Source organism: Medicago truncatula, chromosome 4, assembly GCF_003473485.1.
Source record: "Medicago truncatula cultivar Jemalong A17 chromosome 4, MtrunA17r5.0-ANR, whole genome shotgun sequence".
NCBI lineage: Eukaryota > Viridiplantae > Streptophyta > Magnoliopsida > Fabales > Fabaceae > Medicago > Medicago truncatula.
The window spans coordinates 29,773,785-29,786,842 of record NC_053045.1 but is presented as its reverse complement, the minus strand read 5'-3'; the positions used below and the strand labels follow the sequence as shown (position 1 = coordinate 29,786,842).

The window sequence follows — 13,058 nt, the reverse complement described above, 5'->3', positions numbered from 1 at the left end:
TTTTCATTCAGACTAAGAGAAATGTTAATGACACTCTCTTTTTAACACTATCTTAGGTAGAAATTGCTTAGGACAGTTACACTTGGTCTTTTGGGAAATTGGACCATCCAAATTATGAAATTGTCTTTACTCATAACATGTCAAATTTTTATTGGTCACAATTACGCTTCATTTCCCCTTGCATTCATATACACAAGGACATATAAAAGAAACTTGAGAAGAATCAAAATCTTCAATAGCTAATTTTTTTTCATCTCCCCAAAACACTTCACAATGTCACAGCAGAATTCTCATGAGGAGACTGGGAGTGAGAATAGGATAGACAACAGCCAGGAGAAATCCAAAGATAAACTAGTTGGTAAGTGGTTTTTCTTATCTCAACTATGTAATATGCTTCATACTTTTTCATATGAACTCCTACATGATTTGTTTTGTTAATATATATGTTTTACTTTGCTTATTTGTTTTCATCAGAATTGGATCAAGGGAATTCATCTGACAACCAAAAAAAAAAAGATGAAGAACAAGAGTATGTCAACCAAATTCCTTGTTTCTTCATCCCTCCTCCCCTTATATACTATCATTTATCGTTTTATTTTTCAATCAATTATTTTAATGCTTTAAATTTCAAAGTAGGTTTTGACGACTCTCTCCGATCTTAAATCTAAGAAAAAATGAAGGTGACGATTGAGTCCATGTATCCCTTATCTATTGTACTATAAATTCATCTAATCATCGACTACATAATAAAACTGTTACTGGATTGAATTCAATTTAACCATTTCTTTTAAAAATTCAATGGATTCATTTTCGGATGAAATTCAATGAATCACTTGTTCTTATTCTTTTTTTATTTTTTGAAACGAATTAAAAGATCTATATAAAAAAAAAACTTTTTTCTTTTAATTTGCCGGAATAATTTTTTATTTTTTTTTATTTTTTATTTTTTATAAATGAATTGAATAGATATCCATCTATTAAAAATGTAATAATGGAGCTTGACCAAAAAAAAATAAAATGTAATAATGGATAGATTGAATTGATTTTGCATTTGATGGATGGATTGATTTAAGGTTGGAGGAAGAATGTGTATATGCTTATGTTGGTTCTTCAATGCAGCCTTGAGCCTCACTATGGTTGACTGTGCATGAGTTCGCATATGTGTGTTCCTTTGGTATCATTAATTCATTTATTTTTCATATCATTAATTCATTTATTTATGAGGTCAAAATTTCATTGTTGTTGGTGAATTAAAGGTGTTATTTTTTTTAATTTTTTTTTTAACCTAATTGTGATGTTTTCCCCTCTTCAACATTTTACGTGGAGATTCCAGATGTATACAGTAGATCTTTATTTTCCACCAGCATAAATATAGGCTAGAAATTAATAACATTAACCTGTAGACTTTGATTGCGGTTTTTTATTTAATTAAATTTTTCCCATCGAAATCTACTTCATGTGTACGCTACTTTACTAAGCTAAGAATGTGAAACTATCTGTTTAAGCATGAGATGGAAACTAACTTGATGAAAGTCCTTCTCTGAAAGATGAAATTGTTCATATTTCATCATTCACACTTTAGGTTCAAACTCAGTGGTACGTAAATGTTTAACATCGAAACCTAATGTACTGAGTTATTCAATTGAATCATTTCGGATATATCTGTAAATAACCATTTGCGTCACTTTAATTATTTAATAAAAATTTCTCGTTCCACAATTTTTTAAAAAACTCATTTCCTTCATAGGATTGTCAAATGTAATTTTTTATATAGGAAAACGTTAGTAATTTTTTTTGTATATGGAATGATCACCCCTTCTGTTATTATTTGTATTGCAATCTCTTGTTGTTTCAAAAAAATAGCAAGGTGTGAGGATTTGGCATTTTGAAATATCACAATCTAATGTTTGTAAACTTCTCCTATTGGTGTTCATTTGCAGATATGTGAGGGTGACTATGTCTGAAATACGCAAGAATGTTGAGTGTCCTATCTGCCTTGGTATGTAATTTACAATTAATAAATAGTGCTAGATTGCTTAATTTATTACTGCAATTATATGGTAATTTTGCTCCCAATTTTATTCTAGTAAGAAAATGTAAACGTTGATCAATTAGTTGATGAGAAATCTAAGGTAATATTTAGATGATAAAATATCTTTAAATAATAATGTTGTATTTGATGGGACTTAACTTTACATAGCGAGCAATATATTTGTTTTTAATGGAAGTTGTGAAACTCATGCACAATTTACGTTTCAAGTCTAGCTTCATGATATTTATGTTAAGAGGAAGAAAATTGTTTCTAATAGAAAACTAGCAATCTGTTCTATCAGAATCAGAAACAAGAAAACTAACAATTTGTTTCATTCAAAGTGACAAGTACAATGATATTTATAGGTACAAGTATATAAACTCTAGATACACTTCTAGGAGCTTTCTAGTTCATACACCCCTTCTAGATACATCATATGTTTTTCTATAATTAAAATATCTCTAGATTTTTCAATAGATATTTCAAAATTACAAATCTCACATGTCACCGCCATGCTTCATCTTGAAGGCTCATCTTCTTTGCAACATGCGAAACTTTACACATGCCATGTTTAATAATCTAGACTATTAAACAGGCTTAAGGAATTTACGATTAACTAACATCTTCAGACAAATGGTACACATACCTTGAACTTTTCAAGCCTTGTTGTTTCCAAGCCGAACGACTCCGCATACTTTTAGCTCTAAAGTCTCAAAATACTCCTTTTTCGGGCACACATGATAAGAGCAGCTTGATCCAAGACGCAACTTTTTTCGGTTTCCAACTTGTGAGTGCTAGTGCACCCCCACTCTCATAACCATCTTCATCTAGGAAACTACAACTTGAACGAAATAACTACCATTTTCTCCTTTGTTAGGACAATTCTTCTTGAAGGGACCGAGCATATGACAAATGAAACATCAATATTTCGATTTATCAAACCCTTTAGACCTTGACTTCCCTTTGCCCTTTCCTATATGCTCACTCCTTTGCCTTAAAACATTCAAGCCTTCGCCACTTTCTTCAACCTTCAAATCCTTGAACTTGGTTAACTCCTTGGTTCTCAAAGGTGCTTGAACCTCCTCCAAAGTAGTGGTACATTCATTTCCATAAAGGATGATATCGTTAAAATGGTTAAAAGACTTCGGCAAAGAACATAACAATAACAAAGCATTGTCCTCCATCATCCACATTCACTTCAATGTTTGCCAAATCATCAAGAATCTTGTTGAATTCCTCCAACTACTTTTTGATAGGTTTAGACTCCATCATCTTAAATGAGTAGGGATGTTGTTTCAAATATTGTCTATGAGCCAAAGATTCCCCGTTTGTGTCAAGTTAGCTAACATCGCAACTTCACCCTTTAACGCTTCAACACACTTTCGTTGTGTCAACAATGCTTGCATATTAACCTTCCATAACTCAAAATAATTGCTTCCAGTGAACTTTTCAATGTCCCACTTTGAACACATGATACTTGACCAATTTACCTCTTTTCTTCATGGTGGACGTCAATCGTTGTGAATTCGTTACTCAAAATCACACCAATAAACTTAGATGTGTGGATCAACAAAAAGGAGTAATCAAAATCAACGTAGCTTCAAGCAACAACAACAAGCATACCTAGATCTACCAAGATAAGATAAGAAAAAAACAAAGGAAAAATAACACCAATAATTTTTTTTTTTATCCAGTTTGGACCAATTTATCTTACATCCGGGGGAGAGTAGATCTCTAATCCACTATGATAAGAGTGATACACAGAGGTTGCAAGAAATCAATTTCTAAGTTCACAAAGAACAAACCCTTACCCATTTTCCAAGTCACTCAAACTCACAATGAATCTCTTAGGAGAAATTTTGATCCTTTCTCTAATGAGATTTCATAACCCAATATTTTTGTGAAGTGTTTCCTAACCCATGAACCTTACCTAAAGACACTTAACCCTAAAGTTCTCTCCTTTAGATTTCTCAAGATTCTCTCTCTTCAAGCCACTAAAAAAAAAATGAAGATTGAAGGCTTATATAGTACTCATGCCTAGGCAAAATCGCACCATTTAATTTTCCTAGTTCGCGCCACGATTTGGAGCTCGTAACAGTGCAATATTGAACTTGATCCACAAATCGCACCATGAGTTCTCCCATTCGTGCCATGAAATTTTGCAAACCAAAACCTCCAAATTGCTAAACCAAATCGCATCACGATTTATACCTATTATGACATGATTTTTGACGAACCTTAAACGTCTTCAATACATATTGGGTCATGATCTTTTGATTCCTCAATAACATTCACTACATACAAACATCTATTTTGTCTTTGTATCTATTTGATTGATTAAAATTGTATTCACCCTTAATCAATAATCTGAATTTGGTATGGATTCCCTTATCTTCAGAGCATCAACATACCATATTAGAGATTAAAATATCATCTTGTTTACTATATCATTTCATAAGATATATAATTGTCAGATGTACTACAATCATAACTATTTTATAATATTTTCTTTCATAATAGTAGTCAAATGATATACTAAGAGAAGGTTAATTTGATTATATGTGTAGGCATCATTCGAAAAACAAGAACTTCAATGGAATGCATGCATCGCTTTTGCAAAGTGTGCATAGACAAGTGCATGCGTAGGGGGTTTGTCTTCAAACTTCTACTTTATTATTTCATTTATTTTTAGTTGTAATTTTATTGGTTAACTAACCATAAATTGTTTCTTTTTCATTTATTGCAGCACCAATGAATGCCCTACATGTCGTACACATTTTCCTAGCCGACGTGCACTGAGAGATGATCCAAACTATGATGCTTTGATTGCAGCTATTTACCCAAATATCGACAAGGTTGAGAAAGAGGTAAGATATTAATATTATTTGCATTTTTTTTTTGAGGGAATTAATATTATTTGCATATTTACTATAAAAGAATTGTATTTTATTGGAACGAAAAACTAATCACTAGGGTTATGTTATTCCTTAGGAAGAAGCTTTGCTCGAAGAAGAGTTTTCTCAACTTAAGAAGGTGATACTTCTATTTCACTTTAAAATTTATTAAAAATAAATGTATATTTAATGTCTTGATTTATACCTAAACTAGTCATGTTTTTGTTGTTGCTAACTTTGCCTTTTATGAAATGAGAAAATTGTTATCTCACACACAATTTCATAATTCTTGTTCTTTCAGGTTCCTAGAAAGTTTTAAGTGCATTGTATGCTTTGGGATCGATATGGTGGTTGATTTTGTGTAACTTAAATATCCTATATATAGTACAATATATATTATTCAAGATATTAGTACAAATTAAATTTGATGTATCAACCTGGATGTTAATTATATATTGTCATTGGTTTGCAACAATCACACAAGAATACTCTTGTGCGGTAGACAAAACTTTGTTATGTTTTGAAATTTTGATATTAATATCTCAAATTAGTAGAATTGATATTTCTTCTTTGATCTCCGAGTAATGCATGTATGTGGTTCAAGTTCAAGTTCTATAATGGGTTTAGGTTCAATATTAAAGACTAAGGGATGTGTGGAATGATATGTGCAATGAAAAGTTTGATTAGTATCATGGTAAAATATAATCATGATAGGTCATATTTCAAATTAAAGTACAATCCCTCAAGCAGTTCAACTGAAGTTACAATACATTTTGAGAATCAATGCATCATTTGGGTACTAATAACAAATTTATGTTGGAATCAAGTACAAACAGGACATTTAGTGCAATTAAACGAGGTGAAAGCTGCGATGTTCCTAAATACTTTGTTTATGACATGTGAACATTGGGAAATCTAACATGTATGGGTGATATTTACTTGAAAATTTTTGAGTTTATTTTGTGGCGGCACAAGAAAACAAGTATTCAAGTATTGTATTCACATGGACTCGTGCGATACCAAAGTTGTTTAAAAATTTAAAACTGTTTTGAGTACGGAAAATGAGTTTATTTAAACATATGCTTTGGTATGTGTAATGTAAGTAGTGAAACAACAATAGAGAGATTGTATTGTCGGAATTAAGTTTCGTTAACTATGAAGGTGAGAAAAACACAAGAAGGGAGGTTGAATTGTGCTGGATTTTCTGAAAATATTTTTAGAAGTTTAAACAAAGCAGAACAGAAAGATAATCGAAGAAAGATAAGAGTTAGAGAGAGACAACACAAAATTTTTTATCCTGTTTTACTCCACAATCCTAGGTTACTTCCCGTCCCCTTGCATTTCCAAGGTTTTTTTTTTCTCTCACTATAATCACACAAGATTATAATTGTTCCAACACACAAGTCAGTGACTTCCTCGCCTCACACAAGACGACTTATACAATAAGAGTTTAATAAAATAGTTTTTATGTTTTTACACTTTCAAACATAAAGAGTGGTAAACTAATTTCAAGCTTAAGAAACTTCTGACACACAAGAAATTCTAAGATACTAAGTTTGTAAGAATTTTTTTAAGTGTTTGAATACTTTTGAATTTGACAGAGTTTTAGCACTTGTAATAATTCTTAATCTCTTAATTTCTTGAAACTGCCCAGGTCCTTATATAGGAGAGAAATAATAGAGCATGTGTTTGTAGATTTTCAACTCATCAAAATCGTCCTTGAGAATCTTTGATTTGGATTTGAAAATTTTGCCTCAATTGGATAATGTCGTTAAATAGTACTTAAGAAGTCTTTTACTTCTTATGGAATCCTACACTCTATTTTCCGTTGAAGTTCTTTGTCTCTTTTAGAGAAATTCTATATCTATCACTTCCTAAGTCAAAAATTCATTTTCTGAATGCAAATCGAAAAAAGTGTTAAAAACTGGAACAAACACATCAATATAACAAAATAGAGTTTATATATAATCATCTAGATTAAGTATCTTCAAAATAGTCATATAAGCTACACATAATCCCAACAATAGAAAGGATTTGTTATACATAACCTTACTGCAAGAAACAAGAAAAAAAGTTTAGACACCGAAACTGATTCCTTGTTCTCCGTCGCTATTTCTTTCTCCTCTATATCACTATCTCTATCTCTCTTTTTATGTTCATCTTTGTACATGAGATTTGTCCTCCATAAATTTATATGGAATTGATATCCTTAAAGAGAAATAAGACACCTATTTATAAGATTCTAATAACTGAGAATTTGCTGGGCGAATTGATGCTCGCCAAGTGAATCCGAGCTTTCTTCAAATTGTGGGAAACGACAGTTCATACAATCAGATCATTAAAACGCCATGAATCGCAATGCGAATTGATGCCCACCTAGTGAATTTGCTCTTGCATGTCCCCGGAAAAATCTTTGGAACTCCTCGCTTCTATCTCACTTAGCTTGCCTAGCGAATGTGCTATGCCTCATAATCCATTTGACTTTATCAATTCTTGGTCATCAATATGAAAAACCTACAAAATATGAAGAGAAGTAGGTAAAAGCAACTTATATTAGCCTAAAACTACTAATATTATATATTTACAGTAAATTAGATGTGTTTACCTAGATTACTTGGAAAACAAGTCAATAAGTGCCATGCAAATTATCAAGAATTTGACACTTATCAAACATTCAAAGAAAACAAAGATATTCCATGCATCGATTTCATTTTTAAGAAAACAATGCTTTGTGTTATGGATTCATCAACAATATTCATAATCCTTGAATGTACATATGACAATGATTCCAAGCCTTGAAACTTGGATAAAACTAAGTTGGAATAGGAATTGATCCATCAACAGAGTCAAATTTGTTCTTACCTCCAAGAGCTCTCCTCATGAATCGATGCCAGGCATGGTAATTTGAATGATTGAAAACCAGTGTAAGTGCAATGGAAGAAGGTCCTTCGAAAGCAAAAACATGGTAAAACATTACTAGGAATTAGAGAAAGATCTTCTACCTAGGCATGACAACAAAACCCATGCCCATGGGTACCCGCCCAAACCAACCATGATTTGATTGGGTTTGGATTTTTCCCGATTTCAAAATACGGGTACGGGACAGGTAATGGGGATATATGTACCCACCCCGAACCCATACCCAAACCCTACCCGAAGGTAGAAAGGTCATATTTTTGTTTTTGTTAAGGGGGTTGATAATGATATGCCATGTTATTTGGTTTGATAATTGTCATGATATAAGAACTTTCACGGATAGTTAAAGGAGCCACCGAATTATTCGGTAACAAAATGTTAAAATGAGCGCAAATTGTTGGATAATGCATTATAACATTACCATTGAAGCTTAAAAAAAACTCTTTTTTTATTAAAAAAAATTGATTCACTGCGGGGACGGGGATGTGGTGGGAATACCCGAACTTATTGGGGACGGAGATTAGATTCAATTTCTCATCCCCGTTGGGTATGGGTAAGGTAACAGCTAAGTATATGGAAGTAGGGGATGGAGATGGGGAAGGCAAAACCCGTCCCCACCCTGCCCCATTGCCATGCCTACGTTCTACCAAAGGAATCACATTAACGCCGACATTGCCAGGACCACAAACCACGGTTGAGGAATAAGAGATATGCAAGAGAGATTAGAAGAGTTTTGATGCCAACATGAAGTTAATCATCATGATGAAGAAGATTCTAAAAACTTGGAGAGAAAATGAGAGATACTAGTCAAGGATAAATCTTGTTATTGAAATTATGAAGGAGTTTGAGACCAAATGCTACTCATAGATTGTGAGTTTTAACTAACTCTTATATTACAAAAACTAAGTAATATCTGTCAATTTATAAAGTCTTCATCCTGTTTTGTTTCCTCCCATTAGGAATCACTTCATCCTCTTCCATAATTTCTTGTTCTAAGTTTGGAACTAAATCAAATTTATAATCTCACCCTACATTTCCTTTGTTCAACCATGCATGCCAAAATTTTCAAATTGAGTCCATTCACCTCCCACTTCAACTGTTCAATTTTAAAATTTTGAAAAACATTTAGTCTTTGTCAAGTAATTTAGAGACTGAATAAATTTAAAATTTTTCAAAAACATTAGTCTTTGTCAAGTAATTTAGAGACCGAATAAATTTGAAAATTTTCAAAAACATTAGTCTTTGTCAAATAATTTTAGAGACTAAATTAACGGATCTAAATAAGACTAATATGATTAAAGATTTTTAATTTAAATGACTACTTTAAAAAATTAATAATTTCAAGGGATCAAATTGACAATAATCTACAAGATTAGAATAGAGATTCCTCTAAGTTAAAGGTTTGTATTGTTGTTTAGCTAGTGTGAGTTGGAAGTCTCACATTATTTGAAAAAGTGGAGGTTAAAAAATTATAAGTGAAATGACTCGTTTGAGTTAAAGTGTGATGTTTCTCACATTTGCGTGGTTGGTCTTGGTCTAATGTGGAGGATCCTCGAACATCCCCATGTGACCCAACAACGGTATCATAACCAAAGTTCAACAAGATTTTGAACGGCTCCTTGTGTCAAAAGTCGTCCTGGCAATCTCACATTACTTAAAAACGTAGAAGTTGAACAATGTTTCAAGGTTTTCGGTTAAATTGATGTGTCAAATTCAATTGTGTAATTGCTCTAAGCACAATGTAAGCTATCCTCTACGCGCCACTCTTGATCCCGCATATATACATTTAACATACATAAATGTATCCACATTTATTCTCGGACGTGCATGAAATGGAAGGGAGCTTATGAGAAAAAAATAATTCTTTGTATTTTTTTTACAGAAAATAATAAATAAAACTTCGTATATTTTGTTTATTTATTTATAAGTCTTATAATTTTTTTGCTCAAAAAGATAAAAAAGTCTTATAATCTTTATATATAGCAACTAAACCAACTGCAAGGGCCCATATAGGCATATACCCGCTAACAATTCAAATCCTTTAATTATTTTTTTTGCAACCAGGTCTCTTGGAATATTTAAACATATTATTGATTGAGTAATGGACAATCTGCAATGTGTCTGAGTTGGAGAAAGTGTTAGTTTGCTGACAGAGCACATATAATAATGTTTGGAGGTTATTACTGAATTTGATTGGTAAGAAACAAATGGAAACAAATGGAACATCATGTAACCACTATAGTACTTTAATATAGGAAATTAAATTCACCCTATATGCATCAATATTTTTATATATATGCTTTTGTAGCCATTTGCTTTTCAGCCGGCTTCTTACATATTTATGCATCTCACCATACATATTGATAAATTGATAATTTCTTTTTAGTCAAAGGGTCACAATCTCTAATGTCATCTTTGTATGCTTGTTATAGAATAATAATGTCATGATGTATTTTTAATCAAAGAAGATTGATTCCTATAAATATTTTAAATTTAGTTTTTAGTTCTTATAAAATAAAATCATATTTTTTAATTTTTGGGACATTTTCTTTTAGCGTTTTAGAGATTAAAAATGCTAATAGAAAATTTTATAAGGATTAAAAATACTGACGGAAAATTTCACAAAAATTAAAAAATGATATTTTATTTTATTTTATAGAGACTAAAAATAAAATTCTAAATATTTATAGGGACCATTTATTTAATTAACCCTATACTTTTTTAAACAAAAACATTTCATATATGCATCAAGCACAACATATATCCTTCAAAGTTCTAACTCTTCCTTACGTTCATCTTTCACTACATTCTTTGCTATTTACTAGTGACTCTTAAGAACTCATAGCTAGAATCATGGGAACTAATCTTGTACTTATGTATAACAACAAAGTCATGATTCATCTTTGGTTTATCATATGTATATGCATAAATTCATGCTATTCTCAACAACCTTACGACAGTTCTAATTGTTATTCAAATGAAACATCACCAGGTTCAAGGTACACTTGCAATTCAACACATGACACATGCAAAACATTCTTAGTATATAGAGCAAATCAAAATTTCCAAACCATTTCACAAATCTCAAACCTCTTCAACAAAAACACCAATGAGATTCTTCACATAAACAACCTCACATCTTCTTCACAAATACTCAAACAAGGTAAAGAAGTTCTTATTCCTATTGAATGTACATGTTCTAACCAATTTTACCAAGCCAAACTCAGCTACAAAAATCTTGAAAGCTCAACAACATTTTCCAATATTGCTTGTGAGGTTTTTGAAGGTCTATTGAAACATGTCACACTTTCCGATCAAAACGAAAATCAAGGTAATGAACCGAAATTCGGTGATGTTATTCATGTACCTCTTAGATGTTCATGTCCAAAAAATTACTCTAGTATTATGAAAGGTGTAATAAAGTACTTTGTTACATACCCTCTTATACAAGGAGATAATTTTGATAAATTGAGTAAAAAATTTGGTATCTCACTTGATGATTTCTTGGAAGCAAATCAATTGCAACCCTTGTCATCAGTTTTTCCTCAGACGGTTGTTTTGATTCCAATAAGAGATGCAAATGGTCCAATCAAAATATTCGACATTCCAGATTCTCCTTCGCCACCTCCTAATTTTCTTCCAACAAATCCGTTTACACAAGAATCAACACAACCATCAAATTTGTATATTGCAGGACCTATTATAGGTTTTGTATTGTTCATTACATTGGTTGCAAGTGGATTTTATATGAAGAAATTGAGAAAAACTGATGATGTTATTGATTCCTTTAATCCAACAAACTCAACCACTTTATGGTCACCAATAAGAACCTCTACAACTTCATGCTTATCTCCTGATTTTCTTGTTGGTATCAAGTATTGTTTGCTTAATTACCATATAGAAGAGATTGAAAAAGCTACAAATTTTTTTAGTGATGTGAACAAGATTGGTGATTTTGCTTATAAGGGGTTAATCAATGGTATTGAGGTTATGATAAAGAGGATGAGATTTGAAGACACTAGTGAGGTAATTGATTTACATTCAAGAATCAATCACATTAATATTGTGAATTTAATTGGTGTTTGTTATGGTGAGAGTGATTTAATTTCATGGTCTTATTTAGTTTTTGAGTTACCTAAAAATGGTTGCTTAAGGGATTGTTTAATGGATCCATGCAATACTTTAAATTGGCATAGAAGGACACAAATAGTATTTGACATAGCAACATGTCTTTACTATTTACATTATTGTTCTTTTCCTTCTTATGCTCACATGAATGTGAATAGTAGAAATATATTTGTAACTGAAAATTGGAGAGGAAAATTGGCAGATGTGGGGGGTGTATCTAACAATCTTTTGCATGGGACAGTTTCACAAAAGGTTGATATTTTTGCATTTGGTGTTGTGTTGCTTGAGTTGATATCAGGAAGAGAAAAGTTTGATGGAAAATTGGTTAAAGATTGTGTTGGATTTTTGTTTGGGGAAGGTAGTGAAGGTGGTGGTTGTTTTGAGGGGTTAAGGAATTTTGTGGATCCAAATTTGAAGGATTATTCACTTCCAGAGGCTCTTTGTTTGTGTTTTTTAGCTAAGGATTGTGTGAAAGATGATCCATTGCATAGGCCAACTGTGGATGATATCATGAAGGTTCTTGCAAAAATGGTTTAGATAAGTGTAGATTAAGAAAATTTGTTACCAAATTTAGGTAAAACTAAGTTTGTAACTATGGAACTTTATTGTAAGAAAATTGTAATCATGAGAAATATTCTTAATTTCATAACATTTTTCAATATTGACAACCTTGTATCCTAGTAATTGATAGATTGGTTTGGTCAAGACATTCCGATCTATGAAGCACGTATACGAACACGGACACAACATAGACACTGACATGCCGACACCATTAATAATTTAAGAAAATCATATAATTTAGTGTAATTATATATATCCGTGTCAGATATGACACATATCCGATATCGAGACACGCCTAATTCGAAAAATGTCCGTACTTCATAGCATTCCATAGTTATATTTCAAACTCTTGGTTCACTTTTTTTTCCTCTACAAAGTTATTGTCCATGTTAAATAAAACTAGTCTTTTCTAATGATCTCAATTCTAGTTGGTCACAATGCACATTCAAATGGAAGCTTTTGTTTTCTTTAAGTTGATTATTTTTAGTTTCAAACAACTAAGGGATGAAATCAGACACGCTTAATGC

General features: G+C 31.7%; 2 protein-coding genes across 2 annotated transcripts; both read left to right on the top strand.

Moving 5' to 3' along the window:
- The first annotated feature begins 259 nt into the window (after positions 1–259).
- On the top strand, positions 260–5,633 carry LOC120580262 (putative E3 ubiquitin-protein ligase RING1a). Its single transcript, XM_039833846.1, has 7 exons — positions 260–358; positions 475–529; positions 1,941–1,999; positions 4,600–4,681; positions 4,779–4,899; positions 5,024–5,065; positions 5,228–5,633. The coding sequence occupies exons 1-7, from the start codon at positions 274–276 to the stop codon at positions 5,243–5,245; spliced, it is 462 nt and encodes a 153-aa protein (XP_039689780.1). The 5' UTR covers positions 260–273; the 3' UTR covers positions 5,246–5,633.
- A 4,981-nt stretch (positions 5,634–10,614) lies between these two features.
- LOC11410742 (lysM domain receptor-like kinase 4) lies at positions 10,615–12,611 on the top strand. The gene has a single exon (XM_003606305.4). It carries the CDS (start codon positions 10,696–10,698, stop codon positions 12,505–12,507), a length of 1,812 nt encoding a protein of 603 aa, XP_003606353.1. The 5' UTR covers positions 10,615–10,695; the 3' UTR covers positions 12,508–12,611.
- Positions 12,612–13,058: the final 447 nt, after the last annotated feature.

What these genes read in the sequence shown, in the direction of transcription:
- LOC120580262 (XM_039833846.1), top strand. Translation starts at nt 274, where the DNA reads ATGTCACAGCAGAATTCTCATGAGGAGACTGGGAGTGAGAATAGGATA. An exon ending in ATCCAAAGATAAACTAGTTG is followed by an intron (nt 359 to 474) that starts GTAAGTGGTTTT and finishes TGTTTTCATCAG; the next exon opens with AATTGGATCAAGGGAATTCA. An exon ending in TGAGTGTCCTATCTGCCTTG is followed by an intron (nt 2,000 to 4,599) that starts GTATGTAATTTA and finishes TTATATGTGTAG; the next exon opens with GCATCATTCGAAAAACAAGA.
- LOC11410742 (XM_003606305.4), top strand. Translation starts at nt 10,696, where the DNA reads ATGGGAACTAATCTTGTACTTATGTATAACAACAAAGTCATGATTCAT.